This window comes from Antechinus flavipes, chromosome 1 (genome assembly GCF_016432865.1).
Source record: "Antechinus flavipes isolate AdamAnt ecotype Samford, QLD, Australia chromosome 1, AdamAnt_v2, whole genome shotgun sequence".
Taxonomy (NCBI): domain Eukaryota; kingdom Metazoa; phylum Chordata; class Mammalia; order Dasyuromorphia; family Dasyuridae; genus Antechinus; species Antechinus flavipes.
This window is the reverse complement of record NC_067398.1, coordinates 535,756,674-535,777,062: the sequence shown is the minus strand read 5'-3', so window position 1 is coordinate 535,777,062 and position 20,389 is coordinate 535,756,674. Positions and strand designations below refer to the sequence as shown.

General features: G+C 32.1%; 2 protein-coding genes across 8 annotated transcripts in view; one reads left to right on the top strand and one right to left on the bottom strand.

Annotated features, from left to right (window-relative positions):
* HSBP1L1 (heat shock factor binding protein 1 like 1) overlaps positions 1–20,389 on the bottom strand; it is a 66,071-nt gene that overhangs the window by 12,623 nt on the left and 33,059 nt on the right. For 2 of the 4 annotated variants that reach the window (XM_051970572.1, XM_051970575.1), the window contains one exon: positions 527–620. The exons of 1 other annotated variant lie outside the window; for it this stretch is intronic. In XM_051970572.1, the coding sequence (XP_051826532.1) occupies positions 593–620 (28 nt within the window). In that variant the 3' untranslated portion in view covers positions 527–592. Of the gene's footprint in view, positions 1–526; positions 621–14,677; positions 19,629–20,389 lie in introns of those variants that run through there. One more of the 4 variants, XM_051970573.1, reaches the window with a different exon arrangement.
* Positions 511–17,794, top strand: TXNL4A (thioredoxin like 4A). Of its 4 annotated transcripts, XM_051970570.1 has the most exons (5): positions 647–663; positions 764–827; positions 3,354–3,427; positions 7,977–8,080; positions 14,235–17,794. In XM_051970570.1, the coding sequence occupies exons 3-5, from the start codon at positions 3,401–3,403 to the stop codon at positions 14,404–14,406; spliced, it is 303 nt and encodes a 100-aa protein (XP_051826530.1). In that variant the 5' UTR covers positions 647–663; positions 764–827; positions 3,354–3,400; the 3' UTR covers positions 14,407–17,794. The 4 variants fall into 4 exon arrangements, with proteins under 4 accessions (XP_051826528.1, XP_051826531.1, XP_051826529.1 ...); XM_051970571.1 differs by lacking the exon at positions 764–827 and having other exon boundaries at positions 565–663; XM_051970569.1 differs by lacking the exon at positions 3,354–3,427 and having other exon boundaries at positions 565–663.

Genomic DNA, 20,389 nt, shown 5'->3' with positions numbered 1-20,389 from the left:
TCAATCTGCATCTCTTAATTTTCCTATGCTCTTAACATTTCACATTGTTCCTATTCATAATTTCGGTCATTAATTGGGTTCTTAAACATAAATACTTTTTTTCTTGAACTGTGGAAATGACAAAAGTGTGTGACCTCATATTAAAAGCCAGAATCTTATTTTAAAGCCAAACACTTTAAGTTGATTTTCTTTTTAGTCTAATACAGAAATGGCCTAGCTACACAAAGTTCATCTAAGTAGGAGGGGTGGGGTCTTATTTGACATTTGTAAGAGTGTAACTTTGTAGCTGTAGAATTATAGGTATGGTTGGAATGGTGTGGGAAACTTTTTGGGAGGATGTAGGATATTAGTATTTTGATTTTCACTAGTCTGGGTTGAAGTATTTTAAGTGTCTGTTAGTACCAAGATTATTTCTTAATGTTAGTAGGAATGAGATGGACAAAAAAGAAAAGACCCATGATTTTTAACAAGTGGATCTCTTTTCTGCAGGACTCAAGCTAATTGTTCAAGATGTCGTATATGCTTCCACATTTGCACAATGGTTGGCAGGTAGATCAAGCGATTCTTTCAGAAGAGGACCGAGTGGTTGTTATTAGATTCGGACATGATTGGGATCCCACCTGTATGAAAATGGATGAAGTTTTATATAGTATTGCAGAAAAGGTAAATGTTATTTGAATAAGTTTTTAATATTATGATCCCTCATGTTTGTTTGTTTACAAAGCCCTTTGATGTCCTTTTTCTCCTTTGATCCTCCTAACAGCCCATCAAATAGGCAGAACAAGTATTGTCTTCATATTACAGATGAAAAAATGGAGACCAGAGAGGTAAATTCACTATAAAGGGTCATACAGCTTTATGGGGATGGAGGCAGGATTTAATCCTGAATCTCCTAATTCTCTTTTGCTCTTTGCATTCTTGTACTCTGCTGCTACTTTTAATTGATATCATTAATTAGGTTCTTAATTCTTCATATTTTTTCTTTGAATTAAGGAAATGAGGAATGTATATGATCTAAGATTAAAACCCTCACCTCATGTTGAAACCAAAAATTTTAAATTGATTTGCTTTTTTAGTATGCCAGTATGTGGTTTAGATAAAGTATTTTTCAAGATTTACTTATCCCATCATTTTTAGTTGTATGTAACTTCATTCAGGATTAAAAAGAATCAGAATTATAATAAACATGGTAAATAGAAATCCATCTGTGGCACAGGCTTCCAGCCTAGTGGATAATCAATAAGTACTGTTGATTGATTCTTTCTTGATTTCAGGATCTTGCTGCCTCCTGGTATTTTTTTTTTTACCTCCAACCTTAGCCTATTTTTGTGTCTGTTAATAGTTGAAATTATAAAAATTAGTTTAACTCCATGTAGAAGAAAACAGTAGCCTAAAATTTCAGAGGATATTCCAGGAAGATTATGTCTTATTTTTGAGGAAAAAAAATTCTCCTTTAGCATCTTAGGAGTTCTACTGAAGATATGCTTAATTTTGGTTCTCAGTATCTTTATTTTTAAACTTTATTTTTTTAAACACATCATGAGAGATGTGTGTTATATTCATTGAAATAGATCAAAACTATAATCTTGAAATTAGTGTTTTTAATATTCTTTTACTTATAATGCTCTTTAATATCTGTGAGTGAACTAATTGATCTTTCTCTCTAAAGCAAATTCCATTGACATTTGGAAATAAAACTTTAGACTTGTGTTGTCTAAACCAGAGTACTCTATTTTAGTGTTCTTTTTTTTTCTGACTATATTAATTGCTGACTATTGATGTGTGTTATCACTGTGTTACTAGGTGGTAATCTTTTGATACAATTATCTGGTGGCTGTGGTAGGAATAATCATTTAACATGTTTTGTTTTCAGATGTTGTGATGATGGTAAATTATTCATTAAGAAGAAATTTACAAATTTTAAATGTAATTAAAGATTAATGAAAGTCATTAAAAACATCTTAAATTGTAAAAATAAGCCATGATATTTGGTAATTTAAGATGTTTTTCTTTCATTTAAGTCTTTCATAGTGTTAATAAGAAATACCAACATGAATCTCTACATAAACTCTGTAAAAAATATATTGACAGATCCACATAGACATGCATATGTGTGTGTATATGCGTGTGTGTATGCTTTGTATGTGTGTGCAGGGCAGTTGTAGTTAGGTACTCAGTGGATAGAGTGCTGAACTTGAAGTCAGGAAAACTCATCTTCTTGAGTTCAAATCTGGCCTCAGACACTAGCTGTGTGATCCTGGGCAAGTCACTTGGCCTCTGTTTGCCTTACTGTACTAGAGAAGGAAATGGCAAACCCCTCCAGTATCTTTGCCAAGAAGACCCATGGAAAGCATTGGCATGCTATGATCTTTGAGGTCATGAAGAGTCATGAGTGAATAATAAAAACATTTTATATGAAACTAACCTGACAGTCATTAATCACTCTTTTGTCCAGGATAAAGTTTATCATATTAGGAATGACAATTAACTAGAGATTAGAATTAAAGAAATGCTCTTTCGTTTGACTTCTATATACTCTGTTATACTTTCAACATCTAGCCACATTCTAATCTCTGTCTCCCACCTCAGTAGACTAACGAATCTGTAGAGATTTCTGAGGAAAGCGAGGGAGAAAAACTGCATTTTTTTTTTCGAACTGGGAACCACCACTGACAAGGGCCTACAGTAATAAAGTATATGAACCTTGATTCCCATTTTATAGGTTTTTTAGCTATTATCACACAAAGTTAAACATAGGTACATGAAGCTATAAGCTACCCTTAAACAGTCTACACTCTGCTGCCATTATTCAAAATGAGACTGGAATGGTTGATGATTGTATCAGTCATTTCTTCCTAGTCCAACAAAGCTGTAATAAGTTGTAACTAGCTAGGGAATATAATGCAAGTTTTCATGTTCTGTTAATTATATTTGTTCCTCTTCTAAATCCATTATCATTTCTATGATGTAAACCACTGTATAAAAAGCTAAATTGTATATAACGGTAAATCTACTAGTAAATGAAAACAACTTTAGAAAATTTGAACTTATGGCTTTATAAATTTCGGTATCATATTTCCATAATTTAGTGGAATTTGGATTTAATTTTAAATTAACATCCATTTTAATATCTACATAAAATGCAAACCTAATTTTTGCAAAAATAATTTTTTTCAATGCTTTGTATTCCATACTACCACCCCTCCCACTACCACCACCCTATTTAAGGACATAATAGAAATGTATAATTCTGGAATTTGTTTTGGGGAAGCATTACAAGAATTTTTGATGCTTAAGGTTTCTGTGGGAAATAAGAAAAACATAACTTTCTATTTAAAAATCTCCCTCTGCAGAAATGGCAGATAATGGGAGATCTCCTTCCTCATCTTGCTAGCGAGCCATGTTTGGATATCACGACAGTTTTAAAGTGAGTAAAACTTCCAAATGTTCAGGTTCTTGGTTATACAGTATTTTCCTCAAATATAGTTTGTTGACATACTGCTTTTTCCAATCAGTACTTCACATTGATTTTAACTCTAATTTTGAGGTGTGCACTTAATAATGAAAACTATTTTTATTTTAGACTTTATCAAATCTAGAGTTTACTATTCAAAGTTGTGGTACAATAATATTTTAAAAAATAATTTTGCCATTTTAACAAGTAGTTTCAAGAACTTAAAATATTTCTTTCATATTATATACAAAACATTTTTACATTTTGAATTTTTGAAGCTCACATTAATAATTTGAAGTCACAAGTAGTGTTAATAAATTCCAGTGTTGCTTTGAGATGTACTAGAACAACATAGGATTTTATAGATAGAACGAAACTTGGAATCATCTCAGCTAACACTTTAATTTTATAAATTAGGAAAATTCTGTAAAAGGGAGGTGACTTGCCCAAGTTACACTTCTAATAAATAACTGAGATGGCAGTAGAATCAGGTCTCCTGTCTTCCAAGTCCAGTGCTCTTTATGTCATACCATGCTTTTACTTCATATTCCCTATTTATATGTAATGTGTATAAAAATTTTGTTTATACCTTTTTTTTGAGACTCTTTGGTAGCTGAAGGACAGAACCATGTACATACAAATTAAAGTTTTTAATTTTGGATTATGAGCATTTGGAAGCAGTATATGGGTAAATTATTTGTGGGACTGTGTTAGAGATCCAGTGTGGAGGACTCAAAAATCTTTTTATTTTAGAAAAATTAAATAAAATCACTCTTTCCAGTGGAAGTTGCATAATCAGTCTCTCTCTTTCTCCTCTCTTTCTCCCTCTCTTTCTCTTTCTCTCTCTCTGTATATATATGATGCTGTTTCAATTCTCGCTGAGTTTATGTGACAAAAGATTCTAGTTTCTTATTAAAAGCAGTCCCTATGGAAGATAACAGATTCTCATTAGCTCTAATGACTTATGTCTGTTTATAGAAGTAAGGCCTTAGTCCTAAAAGTAAAAAAGTTGCATGAATCTAACTAAATTGTGGTAGAATAGACTTTAGTAAAATACCTGAATGTCCATACAGTTAGAAAATCCCTGCTTTCAAAGAACTTTCCTTCTATTGGGGGAGATAACATGCAAACAAATAGAGATAAAACAAGCCATATACATGATAAATATGATATAATTATAGGGAAGCCATTGGAGTAGAATGGGTTTGGGAAAGGCTTCTGTGGAAGGTGAGATTTTAATTGGCATCTAAAGGAAGCCGGAGAGATCAGTAGTCAAGTACTGAGGAGAGAGAGCACCTCAGGCATAAGAGGACAGCCAGATAGAATGCTTGGAGTCGAGAATTGGAATATTTTGTTCATGAATCAGTCATTATATTAAATGAGAGTACTGAGATTCAAAAGATTTAAATACACTGGCATGCTGTACCAACTAGTAAGTGAACTTTAATGGGAATAAATGTAAAAACTTTCACTTAGCTTAAAAAAAACTGCACAGGTACAAGATGAGAAGGAGTTAACTGTAATTTTTAAAAATCTTAGAGGTTTTAATTGCTTAAAAACTCAATATAAGTTGATAATCTAGAGATAATATCTCTAGATTCAACTCTTTTAAGATTTTGTGGTATAGTTCATATTATAGATTAAATAATGTATAGTAATTTTTTTAAATGAAAACATTTACTATATCTCAAATTGTAAAAAAAAATATATATTCAATATTAAAGACAAACAAGAACATGCTTTTAAAAAATCTTTTATAGCTCTTGCTTTTACATTTTCATTTTGTATATGTTCTTCCTTCCCTTTCAAAGCAAGCCATTTCTTATAACAGATTTTTTTAAAAAAGATATTTTGCAAAACCAACTAACACATCCACTGTGATGAACAATATGTATCATATTCTACATTCATAGACCACCCCCATACACACACAATTTCAAAGGAGAGAGGAAGATTTTCAAATCATCTTTTAGGGCTAAGCTGGGTAATTATAATTACAACATTCCATAAAAACATTCAGAAATTTAAATTATTTGTTTTGTCAGTATTAAAGACTGATGGAGATTTTTAAAATCTCCTAACCTTTTTTCAGCTTTACTTTAGTATTAAAAATCATAGTGGTAAGGAAATTAGCTTGTTTTTTCCTCAGTAAAACTCAAATCTTGTAAATTAAATGATGTAAGTTACTTTTATTAAGAAGATATTCCTTATAATCTTTGCTTTTATATCGGGGAATTCTAGGGCTTTAGATATAAAGTTCATTCACTGAGTCATAATGATCTTTCTCATATCCCTATGTTTTATCTTGTTTCTCTTATTAAGATTTTGATGTATCTGTTTACTGTTTCTTTTATGATTGAAGTAATGTACATAGTATTGATCTTTGGGCATGGTCAAAAGCATAACTGCAGTATACAGAATTCACTCTGGTTTTCTGTTGGAATGCTATGTAGAGTTACATTAAGATAGAGAAAGGAGGTTATTGAAAGAAGTGAAACTCACTATTTAATATCTTTAACCCAATTATATTTTTGAAGGATGGTATTTGTAATGAGTGGCAGCTAGATGTCACAACAGAGTACAGGGCCTGAAGACAAGAAATCCTGTCTTGCTGAATTTATAACTGGCCTCGCATACTAACTGTGTATCCCTGGACAAGTCAATTAATCCTGTTTGCTTCAGTTTCCTCCTCTGTAAAATAAGCTAGAGAAGGAAATAGCAAAGCACTCCAGTATCTTTGCCAAGAAAACTCCAAATGGGATCATGAAGAGTTGGACATAACTGAATAATAGTAAAAAAAAAAAAAAAAAAAAAAAGTAATGAAACAGCTTGCTGAAATTAATGGTAATGAAGCTACAGTTAGAAATAATTAAAAACAATTTTATTAAAATATTAATTTGATTTAATTAAAATGTAATTATGTATATTAATATCTTCTTCAGCAATGAATAGCATTGTGGAATATCTGTTAATTCATATTGAGTATTCCATAAAAGAACTAAAATAATGTCATCTCTAATTTTGAATGTTTGGGACTGTGTGTGTGTGTGTGTGTGTGTAAAACTAAAAGTTCTATTATGACTTGTCTTACTGTTTTCTATTTCTTGTTGGCCACAGTTTTGTTTAAGATGAAGTCAGTTCATCACCTTCTTGTTTTCTGGTTTACAAATTCGTGTATTTATTTTTCAAACACTTAGCTTCTTTAAACCTAGTTTGCATATGAGAAAAGAGAATAGCCTATTGTGCACAGGTATATTTATGTGGAATGACTCTGTGGGAGAAGGAAGAGAGAAAGATGCTGATAAAAATTTTGATGATACAAAAATTTCAGGAAAACTTCATTAAAAAAAAGAGAGAGAATAATAAAGATCATAAAAGTATAGATTTAGATCTGGAAGGCACCCAGGGACCCTCTAGAGGAACTTAGGTAGGCCCTTAGCGTTTTAGTTACTTGCCCAAGGTCACACTAGCCTTAAGTAGCTGGGTCATGATTCTCTAACTCCAAATCCATCACTCTTTAATGCTGTACCATGCGCCTTTACATTTTGGGGTAACTCTGTGCCCTTGCTAGGAATAGTATCTTATCTTCTATGCATACTGAGTAGATACTATGCATACTGATTAGATACTTGTGTGCTTATTCTGTTAACTGCATTGTGCTAACTATTGAGCAAAGTGGGAAAGAAAAATATATAGTTTTACATATATACATATAGATGTGTATGTGTATAAATATAGTTATATGTGTGTGTATATATAGACATATATATGTCTATATATATACATATATGTATATACACATATATATATAAAACCATACTCTTATTGTTTCATATATACATTTACTTATGTATAATTAAAACTGCCCTGGCCCAGAAGAACTTATTAGTCTTCTAATGACCTGATCTAGGAGTACAATTTTGAAAATCAGCTATTCCTTGCAGGTACAGTTTACATAAAAATTTGTATTTGGGTATTATTTAAGATCAAGATTAGTTTCAAGTGTTCACATCAGAGTAATTGAAAAAGTGGAAACCAAAAGACTAGAAGACCAAGCTCATGGTCAGGTTCAAGGTTATTGCCAAGCCAGGATCCAAACACTTGAGGTGTTTGTTGAGATTAACAAGCTATGTTTGAGACTTTATAAAAGAATGTTTTATTAAAAAAGCCTTTCCACAGTATTTATACTAGTTCAGAGTGAATAAAATACCTGTTGCAATTTCCTTATAACCTTCATAACAGATTTAGATTGTTTTTTGAAACTTACTAAGATATCCTGAGCTACCTTAGAAAATGGAAAAAGGTTGTTTTATCATTTAAGTGTCAAAATTTATAGTTTTCAGTTTTTTTTTCCCCCATAAAAACTATCATGGGGGAAATGGTTCTGGGTAGAAGTATGAATAAATGCCTTAATTAAAAAATACCATGTTATTGTAACAAAATTCTTTTAAAATGTACTTTTTTGAGATGAAATAAAAAAGATATATCCTAATTGATTCTGCCTTTTTTTTTTCCCTGTTAGGTAAAAAATTTTGCAGTTATATATCTTGTGGACATTACAGAAGTACCAGATTTCAACAAAATGTATGAGTTGTATGATCCCTGTACTGTCATGTTTTTCTTCAGGTATGATTTTTTTTTTTTAAGTATTACTTAGTTTATTCTAGAAAGATATTGATGTTTTAACATTCAAAATACCTTTGAGTATGGTACTTCTTATTTTGAAACAGTTAATTTACATTCCAAGTGGAATTAGTTTAGAATACAAAAAATGAATCTCAATTTGTTAATAGAGAAATGAAGTCATGTCAATTTAATGTCTTCAGTAATCATTTTTATAAAATGTGGCTGCTGAGAAAACCAGGTTAAGTGTAATTAATGTATTCAAGAAAGTTTCTCCATTTTGTATGTATATTTGGAAATATGGTGAGATTTCATCATGTATAGAGGCTTTAAAATAATGTATAATATTAATCTTATTTAATATCTTAATATACATTTAATAATTCATGCATAATATTAATCTGTCATTCTATTCCCCTTAAATATGACTAGTTTAATTAAGAAAATAAAGCATTACAGTTTTTACTGCCTACTAATTATAGGAGGAATGATCATAGATGACTGAAGAAGGTGGCATTTGGGAGGAGCACTAAAGGATGAATTCATATCAGAGTATTCTTTGGTAGAAATGGTGGGATGCTCTGCTTTTTCTTTTCATCCTGCATCTCCTCATCCTCTTTATTTCTGTAGGACTCACCATGGAGAAGGTGGCTTTCTTCCTCCATGGAAAGAAGAATAATGTGACCATCCCAAAGCTAACCTAATAAGACACAGGCAGCAAGCTGCAGCTGAGAGTGGGAGGTGGGGAATGTTAGAATCTCAGTGTGAGAAGTGATTGCATAGTATACCGAATAAAACTTGAGTTGTACTTGTGTGCTGCATCACACCTTGTAAGAACCAGCAATATGAGAAGGGAAGGTATATTAATAAATACCACATAAACTGATTTGGTAGAAGTATAAGGTATATGAAGGAACGTTAAGTTGAGGTAGAATTGGAAAGTCAGGTTACAAACTTGTGGAGACTTTTTTTTTTTTAATTTAATTTTATTTAATAATAACTTTGTATTGACAGAATCCATGCCAGGATAATTTTTACACAGCATTATCCCTTGCAATCACTTATGTTTCGTTTTTTCCCCTCCCTCCCTCCTCCCCCCCCACCCCCCAAGATGGCAAGCAGTCCTATATATGTTAAATATGTTGCAGTATATCCTAGATACAATACACATTTGCAGAACCAAACAGTTCTCCCGCTGCACAGGGAGAATTGGATTCCGAAGGTAAAAATAACTCAGGAAGAAAATCAAAAATCAAATAGTTCACATTCATTTCCCAGTATTCCTTCTTTGGGTGTAGCTGTTTCTGTCCATCATTTATCCAATGAAACTCAGTTAAGTCTCTTTGTCAGAGAAATCCACTTCCATCAGAATACATCCTCATACAATATCGTTGTCGAAGTGTATAATGATCTCCTGGTTCTGCTCATCTCACTTAGCATCAGTCCATGTAGGTCTCTCCTAGCCTCTCTGTATTCATCCTGCTGGTCATTCCTTACAGAGCAATAATATTCCATAACATTCATATACCACAATTTACCCAGCCATTCTCCAATTGATGGGCATCCATTCATTTTCCAGTTTCTAGCCACTACAAACAGGGCTGCTACAAACATTTTGGCACATACAGGTCCCTTTCCCTTTTTTAGTATCTCTTTGGGGTATAAGCCCAATAGAAACACTGCTGGATCAAAGGGTATGCACAGTTTGATAACTTTTTGGGCATAATTCCAGATTGCTCTCCAGAATGGCTAGATTCGTTCACAACTCCACCAACAATGCATCAGTGTCCCCGGTTTCCCGCATCCCCTCCAACATTCATCATTATTTTTGTGGAGACTCTTGAATGCCAAGATAAGTAGTTTGGATTTTATCTAATAAATGGAAAGACATTGAAAACTTTTGAGCAGGAGAATGATGTAAATAGACTTGTATGAAAGCAGAATTAACTTGCAGTGGTTGACGATTCAGTTGTAAGTAAGATGAGTCAGGAAGACCTCTCAGATGGTCATTGGAATTGTTTAAAAACAGTAATTGAAATAAAAGATGGACAGAGAGAGATAAGAAAAGTACTATTGCAAAATTTAACTGCTAATTGGGTTTGATGGAGAATGTTAAGATTCACTAACAACACTGATATTCTGAACAGTCTGATTTAGTGGAAAGAAAATTTCAAAACAGGAGGTTCAAATCTCAAGTTAATTTAGACAATTGATGAGTCTTAAGTAAGTTTCTTTTATGGTCAACTATCATGTGTTATAAAGACAAAATGAAACCATCATTACCCTCAAGGATGTTACATTATATCAGGAAAGATAATGTGTTTTTGTCTATTTTATGTTATGTGTATATATTTATTTGATGCAAAATATATATACAAAGTAAATTCAAGGTAATATTTTGAGGAGCAGGGAAAGAGTATAAGAAAAGATTTTATGTAGACAGTATCTCTGGAGCTAAGTTTTTTTTTTCTTTTAATGTTTTAATAACTTTTTATTGACAGAACTCATGCCAGGGTAATTTTTTACAACATTATCCCTTGCACTCACTTCTCTTCCGATTTTTTCCCTTCTTCTCTCCACCCCCTTCCCCAAATAGCAAGCAGTCTTATACATGTTAAATATGTCACAATATATCCTAGATATAATATACGTATGCAGAACCAAACAGTTCTCTTGTTGCACAGGGAGAATTGGATTCAGAAGGTAGAAATAACCCAGGAAGAAAAACAAAAATGCAAACAGTTTACATTCATTTCCCAGTGTTCTTTCTTTGGATGTAGCTGCTTCTGTCCATCCTTGATCATTTGAAACTGAGTTAGATCTCTTTGTCAAAGAAGTCCACTTCCATCAGAATACATCCTCAGACAGTATTGTTGTTGATGTGTATAATGATCTCCTGGTTCTGCTCATTTCACTTAGCATCAGTTCATGTAAGTCTCGCCAGTCCTCTCTGTATTCATCCTGCTGGTCATTTCTTACAGAACAATAATATTCCATAACATTCATATACCATAATTTACTCAACCATTCTCCAATTGATGGGCATCCATTCATTTTCCAGTTTCTAGCCACTACAAACAAGGCTGCCACAAACATTTTGGCACATACCGGTCCCTTTACCTTCTTTAGTATCTCTTTCGGGTATAAGCGCAGTAGTAGCACTGCTGGATCAAAGGATATGCACAGTTTGATAACTTTTTGGGCATAATTCCAGATCGCTCTCCAGAATGGTTGGATTCGTTCACAACTCCACCAACAATGCATCAGTCTCCCAGTTTTCCCGCATCCCCTCCAACATTCATCATTATTTTTTCCTGTCATCTTAGCCAATCTGACAGGCGTGTAATGATATCTCAGAGTTGTCTTAATTTGCATTTCTCTGATCAAGAGTGATTTGGAACACTCTTTCATATGAGTGGAAATAGTTTAAATTTCATCATCTGAAAATTGTCTGTTCATATCCTTTGACCATTTATCAATTGGAGAATGGCTTGATTTCTTATAAATTAGAGTCAATTCTCTATATATTTTGGAAATGAGGCCTTTATCAGAACCTTTAACTATGAAGATGTTTTCCCAGTTTGTTGCTTCCCTTCTAATCTTGTTTGCATTAGTTTTGTTTGTACAAAGGCTTTTTAATTTGATGTAATCAAAATTTTCTATTTTGTGATCAATAATAATCTCTAGTTCATCTTTGGTCACAAATTTCTTCCTCCACAGGTCTGAGAGATAAACTATCCTATGTTCCTCTAATTTATTTATAATTTCATTCTTTATGCCTAAATCATGGACCCATTTTGATCTTACCTTGGTATACGGTGTTAAGTGTGGGTCCATGCCTAATTTCTGCCATAATAATTTCCAGTTATCCCAGCAGTTTTTGTCAAATAATAAATTCTTATCCCAAAAGTTAGGATATCTTTGGGTTTGTCAAACACTAGATTGCTATAGTTGACTATTCTGTCTTGTGAACCTAACCTATTCCACTGATCAATTAGTCTGTTTCTTAGCCAATACCAAATGGTTTTGGTGATAGCTGCTTTATAATATAGTTTTAGATCAGGTACAGCTAGACCACCTTCATTTGATTTCTTTTTCATTAATTCCCTTGAGATTCTCAATATTTTGTTATTTTTTCTAGATCATTAAAATATTTTCTTGGAAGTCTGATTGGTATAGCACTAAATAAATAGATTAGTTTAGGGAGTATTGTCATCTTTATTATATTCGCTCAGCCTATCCAAGAGCACTTAATATTTTTCCAATTATTTAAGTCTGACTTTATTTGTGTGGAAAGTTTTTTGTAATTTTTGGAGCTAAGTTTTTAAAAGAAACTAGGAATTCTGAGAGGTAGAGATGAAAAGGAAGTGAATTCCAGGCATGAGGAAACTATGTGCACTGGCATAGAAACTAGTAATTAAATGCCATGTTTGAAGAACACTAAGAATCCCAATTTGGCTAAACCATAAGAAAGGACATATTATATAACAAGTTTGGAAAAAAAAAAAAAAAGAAGTCTGTGATTAGATTTTGAAAGGTTATAAATGCCAAACAGAGGAGTTGTAATTGTTCCAGAGAGCCATTGAAGTTTGTTGACTATGGGGGAAAGGAATGACATAGTCAAACTTTGATTTTAGGAAAATCACTTTAGCAGCTGTTTAGACTATTCATTAGAGAGGCAAGAAACTGTATGTGGTAGGACCAATTAGGAGACTGCTGCAAATAACTTAAAAATGATGAGGGCCTGAATTGGATGGTGATTTATTTGAGTAGAGAAAGGAACAGATGCAAGAGAGATTATGGAGGTAGGCTATTTAATAGATATGATATTGGGTATTTAATATATAATGGATATTTATAATATCCACTATATTGACATAGATGGGGGGGGTATTTAATAAAATACCATGTTGAAATGAAATATATCTAATGTCTATTCAGAAGTCTGCATAATAGAGTAAAAGCATCAGTGCATTTTAAAAATTGAACTAAATTTCCATTTCAAGAAAGCATATATAATAGAAGAAATTATATTCATGAGTGTCCATCTTTGCTTTCTTGTAGGTTATTCTTTCATTTCCTACTATTCTTTTTCCCCTTTCATTTTCCACCACTTCCTCCAAGCAGGCTACAGTTAAGCACAGGTGTGTGTGTGTGTGTGTGTGTGTGTGTGTGTGTGTGTGTGTGTGTAAATATATAAATATATACAAACACACATATATTCATAACTCATCCATACCCCATATATATACATATATCTGTATATACACATACCTATACCTACATGCATACATATCCACATATATTCAAACACATGTGCACATATTTACCCATCATGCTTAATTAAATCTTTAAGTTTGACTTTGTCTAAGATCAGTGATTCCTAGCCCTACATTTTTCCCCTAACAAATTCTATTCCTCATCTTTGTTGTAGTGTTAGTATATATCTCTTATTTCCTATTCCTACTAACTCTTCTACTTTAATTCTCTTCCTTAATTTGCCTTGTTATTGCTCTTTCCCCTCACTCATGGATCCCTCCCTTCTCCCCCATCCTTTCCTTCCCTCTTTATCCCATTCTCATTAATAACATACCTTATCCCACTCCTGTTAATCTAAATAACCTTTTGTACCCCATCTTATCCTATGCTACTCTCTCTCCCCATCCCTTTCCTATTAATCTAAACACCTTGTCTACCATAACTGCACACCCTTCTCTATCCAGCAGTGAATTGTTAAAGTTTTTATTTTATATATACAAAACCAGAAATGACAGAGAACACTGTATATTTAAGATAATGATGATATTGTAGCTTTCAGTTGTGATAAATCCCTGCTTTTAATGAGACTTAGAAAAAAATAATAGCAGTATTTGACTTTGGTGGTGTATATGTAAAGTACTTAACATTCTTTTTCCTTTTAAAGTTATGTGATATTTAACCTATATCAGATTGTTTCATGTCTCCCGGTGGGGTAAGGGGGGTAGGAGGGAGGGGTTAGATAAATGAGGGAGGAAGAAAAAAATTGGAACTCAAAATCTTAAAAATGAATGATGAAAACTGTCTTTACATGTAATTGGAAAAATAGAATACTATTGAAATTTTTTTTTAATTAAGTAAAAGTCATGTGAATTGACTTCTTTTTTTTTTCTCTTTGAAGGAACAAGCACATTATGATTGATTTGGGCACAGGTAACAACAACAAGATTAACTGGGCGATGGAAGACAAGCAAGAAATGATTGACATAATAGAAACAGTATATCGAGGCGCTCGTAAAGGTAGAGGTCTCGTGGTTTCTCCAAAGGACTATTCCACCAAATACAGATACTGATGTTCTTTTGGAGATGTGAGACTATGTAGAAGCTCTTTGTTTTGTTTTGGGGGATAGGGTGGGGTGGAATTGTGTTTTTGTTTGTTTTTAGCTATTTAAATCCTTTGAGGAAAATGCTTGGAAGATAAATGAAATAAGGAGCTGGCACAGAACATCTTTTTGGAATGAGGGCTATATAGCTTTACATTTTCAAAGTATTTTTATATGATTAAATAACTATAAACAGTTCACAGCTGAAAAAAAATTAAAATATATGAAAATATGATTAGTCTGTTAATTTTTTAAATTTGTTATTAGAGCTCCTATGCTTTTAAGTTAAAACATAGTTTCACTAAATTTGCCTCAGAAGATTAAAAGAGTTTGTTTAACCTTTATATTTTATAATTTGTTATTTCTCTATTTTCATTATTTGATAACTAGCCAGATCTCCTAAAATCCTCCCAAAATGTAAACAAGAAATGTTAATCCTTTCATCTGGCTAAAAACAAGTTCTGTTTTTAGCCAGAACCTTCAGTTATAATTAAAGGACTTGAGATTCAATTAATTCACTTCCTATTTTAGTTGTCTAACATATTTAGTCTTCTTATTCATTATCATTATTTGTTTTCTCTACAAAAAATCTCTGGGGAAGTTAACTCCATATCCCCAAAAGGTAAAAAATTCTTCAATATAAACTTTCCTGGTGGCAAATTAAACTCATTTCTCTTATTCTAATCTGGGTGGTTATTGAAGGATAAGATTTAAAACTAGAAAGAGAACTGAATTGAAAAAAGTAAGGCCCAAAGAAGTCAAGTCATTTTATTTGTATCAAGGTCACATCTTGTAGTAAATAGAGCCCAAATTTGAATCTTGACTCATTCCATATCAAGGACTATTTTTCCAATAAGAGAGGGAAGAAAAAAGGGCAATTTTGCTAATCATTTGAATGAAATTGCAAAGTGAGTCCTTTCATTTTTTAAAAATAAACATCAAGAGTCTGAACATCTAAATTAATATCCTAAAAATGTTTTCCTTAAGGTATTTATTCCTCTCGTTTCCATTACTCAAAAGGTTCTTTTAAAACTGTTAGTGTTTAACCCTCAGAGTTTGGAGTAGAAAGTTACAAAAATGATGTTGTCTTGCATTATAGCCTACTATATTCATCAGATTTGATCTTGAATGTTTTGGGCTACTTTCCAAAATGTCATCCTCGAAGAATGAAGATGAGATTTGATTAAAGATATTCAAAAGAGTGTATTGTCAGGGGCTGCATTTTTTTGAGCAATGGCAGCATAATTGGGATAAGTATGCAAACTGCTGAGGTTCCTTTCAACAGGATGTTGGTTCTTTTATCTCTTGCCCCCAAATCTAGAATACTCTTCCATTTCTCTGATTCTTAGAATCCCTAGTTCCCTTCAATTCAATTTATGATCTGCCTCCAACATGAGATATTTTCTAATCCCAGTCCCACCACTAAGAGTGCTCACCCTCATCTTGAAGGATTGTATGTTACTTTTTATGTACTTTGTTTATTTTTGTAAATGTTATATCCCTCCAGTAGAATGCAAACTTTTTGAGGAAAATGTATTTCTTATTTTTGTAGACCTTAAAAAAGAAGCAGCAAATTACTGCCCAAGAACTAAATCTTCCCTGCTGTCTACAATTTTTCTCAATTGTCAAAGAATTTTACCTACTGTTTTCATTGTTTCTCCCTATAATGACATTTGCACCTAGTTTGGGGGTAGAGGCTAAATTAGTAGCTTAGGACTTTTCTTTACAAAAATGGGATGGCCTTCTATCTGTGTAAGAATTCAGGTTATGGTCCTGAATTTTTAGTGTTAACACTATCCTTTGACAGAAGTGTAAAACATCAGTCTTTTTATTAGTAACATTTATGATCATTACTTCAAGAAGTTCTCAGATAATTTAACCATGAATAATCTGATGTCTAACAGTTGTGAACAGTTTACTTGAAATAATTGATATTTTAGAAAAAAAGATTTAATGTGTTAAAATTATCATTTTCTCTGGGGTTTTAAAAGCTCTATTCCTTTATTACCTCAGCTCCCTGAAAAATCATTTTTACCCTTGCTGGAATTTAAGATAGCCCTCAGCTTTCACAGAGAATGGAGGATTGATACAAAAAGTCTATTTGAAGGATATTAATGTTTCTTGCAAAGCTGTGTTTGGTAGTAATGCCTATTTATATAATAGTGCCTTTTATGAAAGGATCCTAGAGGTGAATTCCTCTTAAAATTTATTACCAAGAAAAACTTTTTTCCCCATTAAACTGGTGAGCTTCCTTTGTTCCTTCTGCTCCAGGTCTCTCCTCTTTCTAATCTATTTTCTATACAATTAGCAAATTAATCTTTCTAATTCTGATTAATATTTTTAAAACAAAGATCTGATCACATTTCTGTCCTATACAAAAATCTTTAATAGCTTTCTATTGCACTGGGTTAAAATTTAGACTTGATCATTTAATTACTCAAACAAGTATTCAGTGATTATTAGGTGCCTACAATATACCAAGCACTGTTATGAGGCACTGGAGTTACATGTATAAATAATAAAACAATCCCTACATATTTAAGTTCTTTACAATCTGCCTTCCTGTATTCTGTTATTTCTTCCCTTCACTTATTTAAGTCAAATTGGTTGTCATCTCTCTGAACTTGAAAAAATGCCATCTTCCATCTCTTTGCATAGTAACTTTGCATAGTCTTTTTCATCTCTTGTGCCTAGAGTGTGCTTCCTCCTTACCCCAACTTCTTAAGAGTCTCTAGCTTCCTTTTAATGTTTAGCTAAGTGGCCACTTCCATGGAAAGCTTTTATAAAGCTACTACTACCTACCCGTAAAATTGTTAGTGTTCTTTACTTTATTGAACTGTTGTATATGTATTGATATGTGGGTTTTTAAATCTCACCTTCAAGGTTTACTCAGGTTCCATCTCTTAATTGAGACCTTTCCTATTCTTATTCCACAGTTTTTAGTGTTTTGGAGGACTCCAAAATTACTCTGTATTCTTAGTATCTACTTATTTATGTGATATATACAAAATATATACAAATAGTACAATGTAATTTCCTTGAAGGCAGGTACTGTTTTCATTTGTCTTTGTATTTTGAATGTCTTGTCATCCAGTAGATTATTTAGCAAGTATTTCTTGAATTGTTGATAGCAAGAACCCTACATATTTACCCTTTCTTTGGCCTTAGTTGTCTGATTTATTCACTTGGAGTAACATTTACAGTGCCTGATATGGGAATGTTGATATACACCCTCTTCATAATTATTTTGTTTTAATTCTGTTATTTTTTTTATTGTTTTGTGTATGCCAGCTTTGTAAACACCATTCATTATTTTTGAAAGTGCAAATCACAAATAAAAATGCTTTATTTAAAGTGATGGAAATAGCATTTTTGAGGAGCAAAGCAACTATTGTCATGATTTAACAATCTCTGAAAAAGAAAAAGGGAAATTCTGCCTAAATATAACACCTGAATCAGAAATTCCAAATTTTCCTTTCTAGTTTGCAAGTGTACAGCAGTGTAGTAAAACATTGAAAATAACAATGTTTTTCCTTAGATTATCAAAACCAAACCTTTTTTTTGGCGGGGGGGGGGGGGGGGGAAGGGGCAGCGGAAATTCTGCTTAACATTTATTTTTTTTTAATGAAAGCTTTTTATTTTCAAAATAAATAATATTTTTTGACATTCACCCCTACAAAACACTTATAATTTTTTCCCCTCCTTTCCCCTCACCACCTCCCCCAGTCCAGCTGATACTTTTAAACTAGCATATTTTTGAATAATGCCATTGAAGTGATATTCCTCAATCTACATTAAGATACACCTTGCCTTTAGTTATAATCAGTGTCTAATAATAGAAAATGTCTGCTCCATTGTGCAAAAAGAAGTGCTGTATTAGAATGTATTACAGTTATGATACCACATTCACAATAGCGATGTTTTTACTTAAATCACTGGGAAATGGAATAGGTTTTGTTCTCATACATTAGTTCTCTTGTTTATTTTAGCAAAATAAAGGAAACTTTTTTTTAAATGTTTATACTTTAATTGATGTTAACTTTTTATTACTGATGATATTAATTTATTTAACAGGTATTTGATGAGCCCCTCTTATGCATGTGTGATGAGCAGTTTTTAAAGGGCTTACATTAGTTGGGGAAACAAAGAATTGACTCATAAAAATTAGCTAATAGGATCAAGCAATTGGTACCAAATGAGGCTTATGGATATTAGGCACAATAAAATTTAAAAGCAAAAGTCATTTTTATATACAACATTGCTTTTCCCTATAGTTTCTTTGTAAAGATTCTTGCATATTTAAACTATAGCCAAATTGATTTATAGATCATTGAGGTTTTTAAACAAACCATGGGATTGTGTGATAAAGTGCTGTCAGGATATAATTAATCATAATAATTTGATATTGCATTCCATGTATATTGACTTTGTTGAAATTAGTTATTGGGAAACCATTATAGAACAAAACCCCTGGTTGTCTAGATAACAATTTCCCTGACTTCTCCCTTTATATTTATTTATTTTTCCACTTAATAGCGTTTTATTTTTTCTAATTACACATACATGTACATTTCAACATTTCTTTTTTTTTTTTTAAATTTTTATTTAATAATTACTTTATATTGACACTCGTTTCTGTTCCAATTTTTTTTCCCTTCCTCCCTCCACCCCCTCCCCTAGATGGCAAGCAGTCCTTTATATGTTGGATATGTTGCAGTATATCCTAGATACAATATATTCAACATTTCTTTTTGTAAAATTTTGAGTTCTAAATTTTTTTCCTTCCTTCCTTACCTACCCCATCCCCAAGACACACTAATCAATCTTATATAGGTTATACATGTACAGTCATTTTAAACATTTTCATATTAGTCATGTTGTGAGAGAAAAATCAAAATTAAAGGGAAAACCCACAAGAAAGAAAAAACAAACTAAAAAAAGAAAATAGTATGCTTCAAACCACATTCAGTCTCCATAGTTGACTTTCTCTAGATGTGGATGGCATTTTTCCATTTCAAGTCTATTGGAATTGTTTAGAATCATTATATTCATGAGAAGAGTTCAATCTGTCATAGTTGATCATCACATAATTTTGCTGTTACTGTATACACTGTTTTGCGGGTTCTGTTCATTTCACTTGGCCTTAGTTCATTTAAGTCCAGACTTTTCTGAAATAGGCCTGTTCATCATTTCTGATAGAATAACAGTATTCCATTACATTCAGATACAATAATTTTCCCTTCATATTTCTTAAACGTGGCTTTGAGATAAAGTGTTTAAAGACAATCCATATACTTTGATAATGGCTATTAACTTAAGTTTTAAGAAAACTCAATTTTGTTACTTGTAAAGTAGATACAAAGAAAATAAGCATTGTTAACTTTAAAACTTTAAAACTATAAAGTAACACTAAATACTGAGAAACAATAATGGATTTCGTGAAATTTACAATATTTTTCCATGCACTATTTTTGGAAGTAATATTTTTTACAAAAAAAAAATGGTAGTTATTTGATCTTTGAAATTTATGTCACATTTTCATAGTTAATTGAAGTTGAAGTTATTCAGAATTAGCAGAAACATACCCATTTTTTATGAACTAAGTTCATTTTTATCTTCTGAAATAACTTGACATCAAAGTAGCCTTTTCTAATTCAGAAATAGACTTTCTGTTGGCCAGTTTTGCTAAAAGTTATGTCACTTCATAACCCTTATTTGAAAAAAGAGAGGGGGGAAGCTCATCTTCTTTTTAAGAAGATATATTTATCAATCATACTTGTGGCAAATTTCTTTGAAATTTCAGATGTACTATGTAAAGTAGTTTTCAAGACAACCTGGAGGTACTTAGTCACTTATGATTTGAAAAACTGGCTTTGCAGATGTTTGTTTCCAGTTATTTCCAGTTTCCCTAAGTATTTCTGGAATAGAAATTTTGACTTTGGAAATTCTTTCT

Excerpts from the sequence above, each read along its gene's own strand:
- TXNL4A (XM_051970568.1), top strand. The coding sequence starts at position 511 with ATGTCGTATATGCTTCCACATTTGCACAATGGTTGGCAGGTAGATCAA. Across the intron at positions 664-7,976 it reads TATATAGTATTGCAGAAAAG|GTAAAAAATTTTGCAGTTAT; the intron begins GTAAATGTTATT and ends TTTCCCTGTTAG. Across the intron at positions 8,081-14,234 it reads ACTGTCATGTTTTTCTTCAG|GAACAAGCACATTATGATTG; the intron begins GTATGATTTTTT and ends TTCTCTTTGAAG.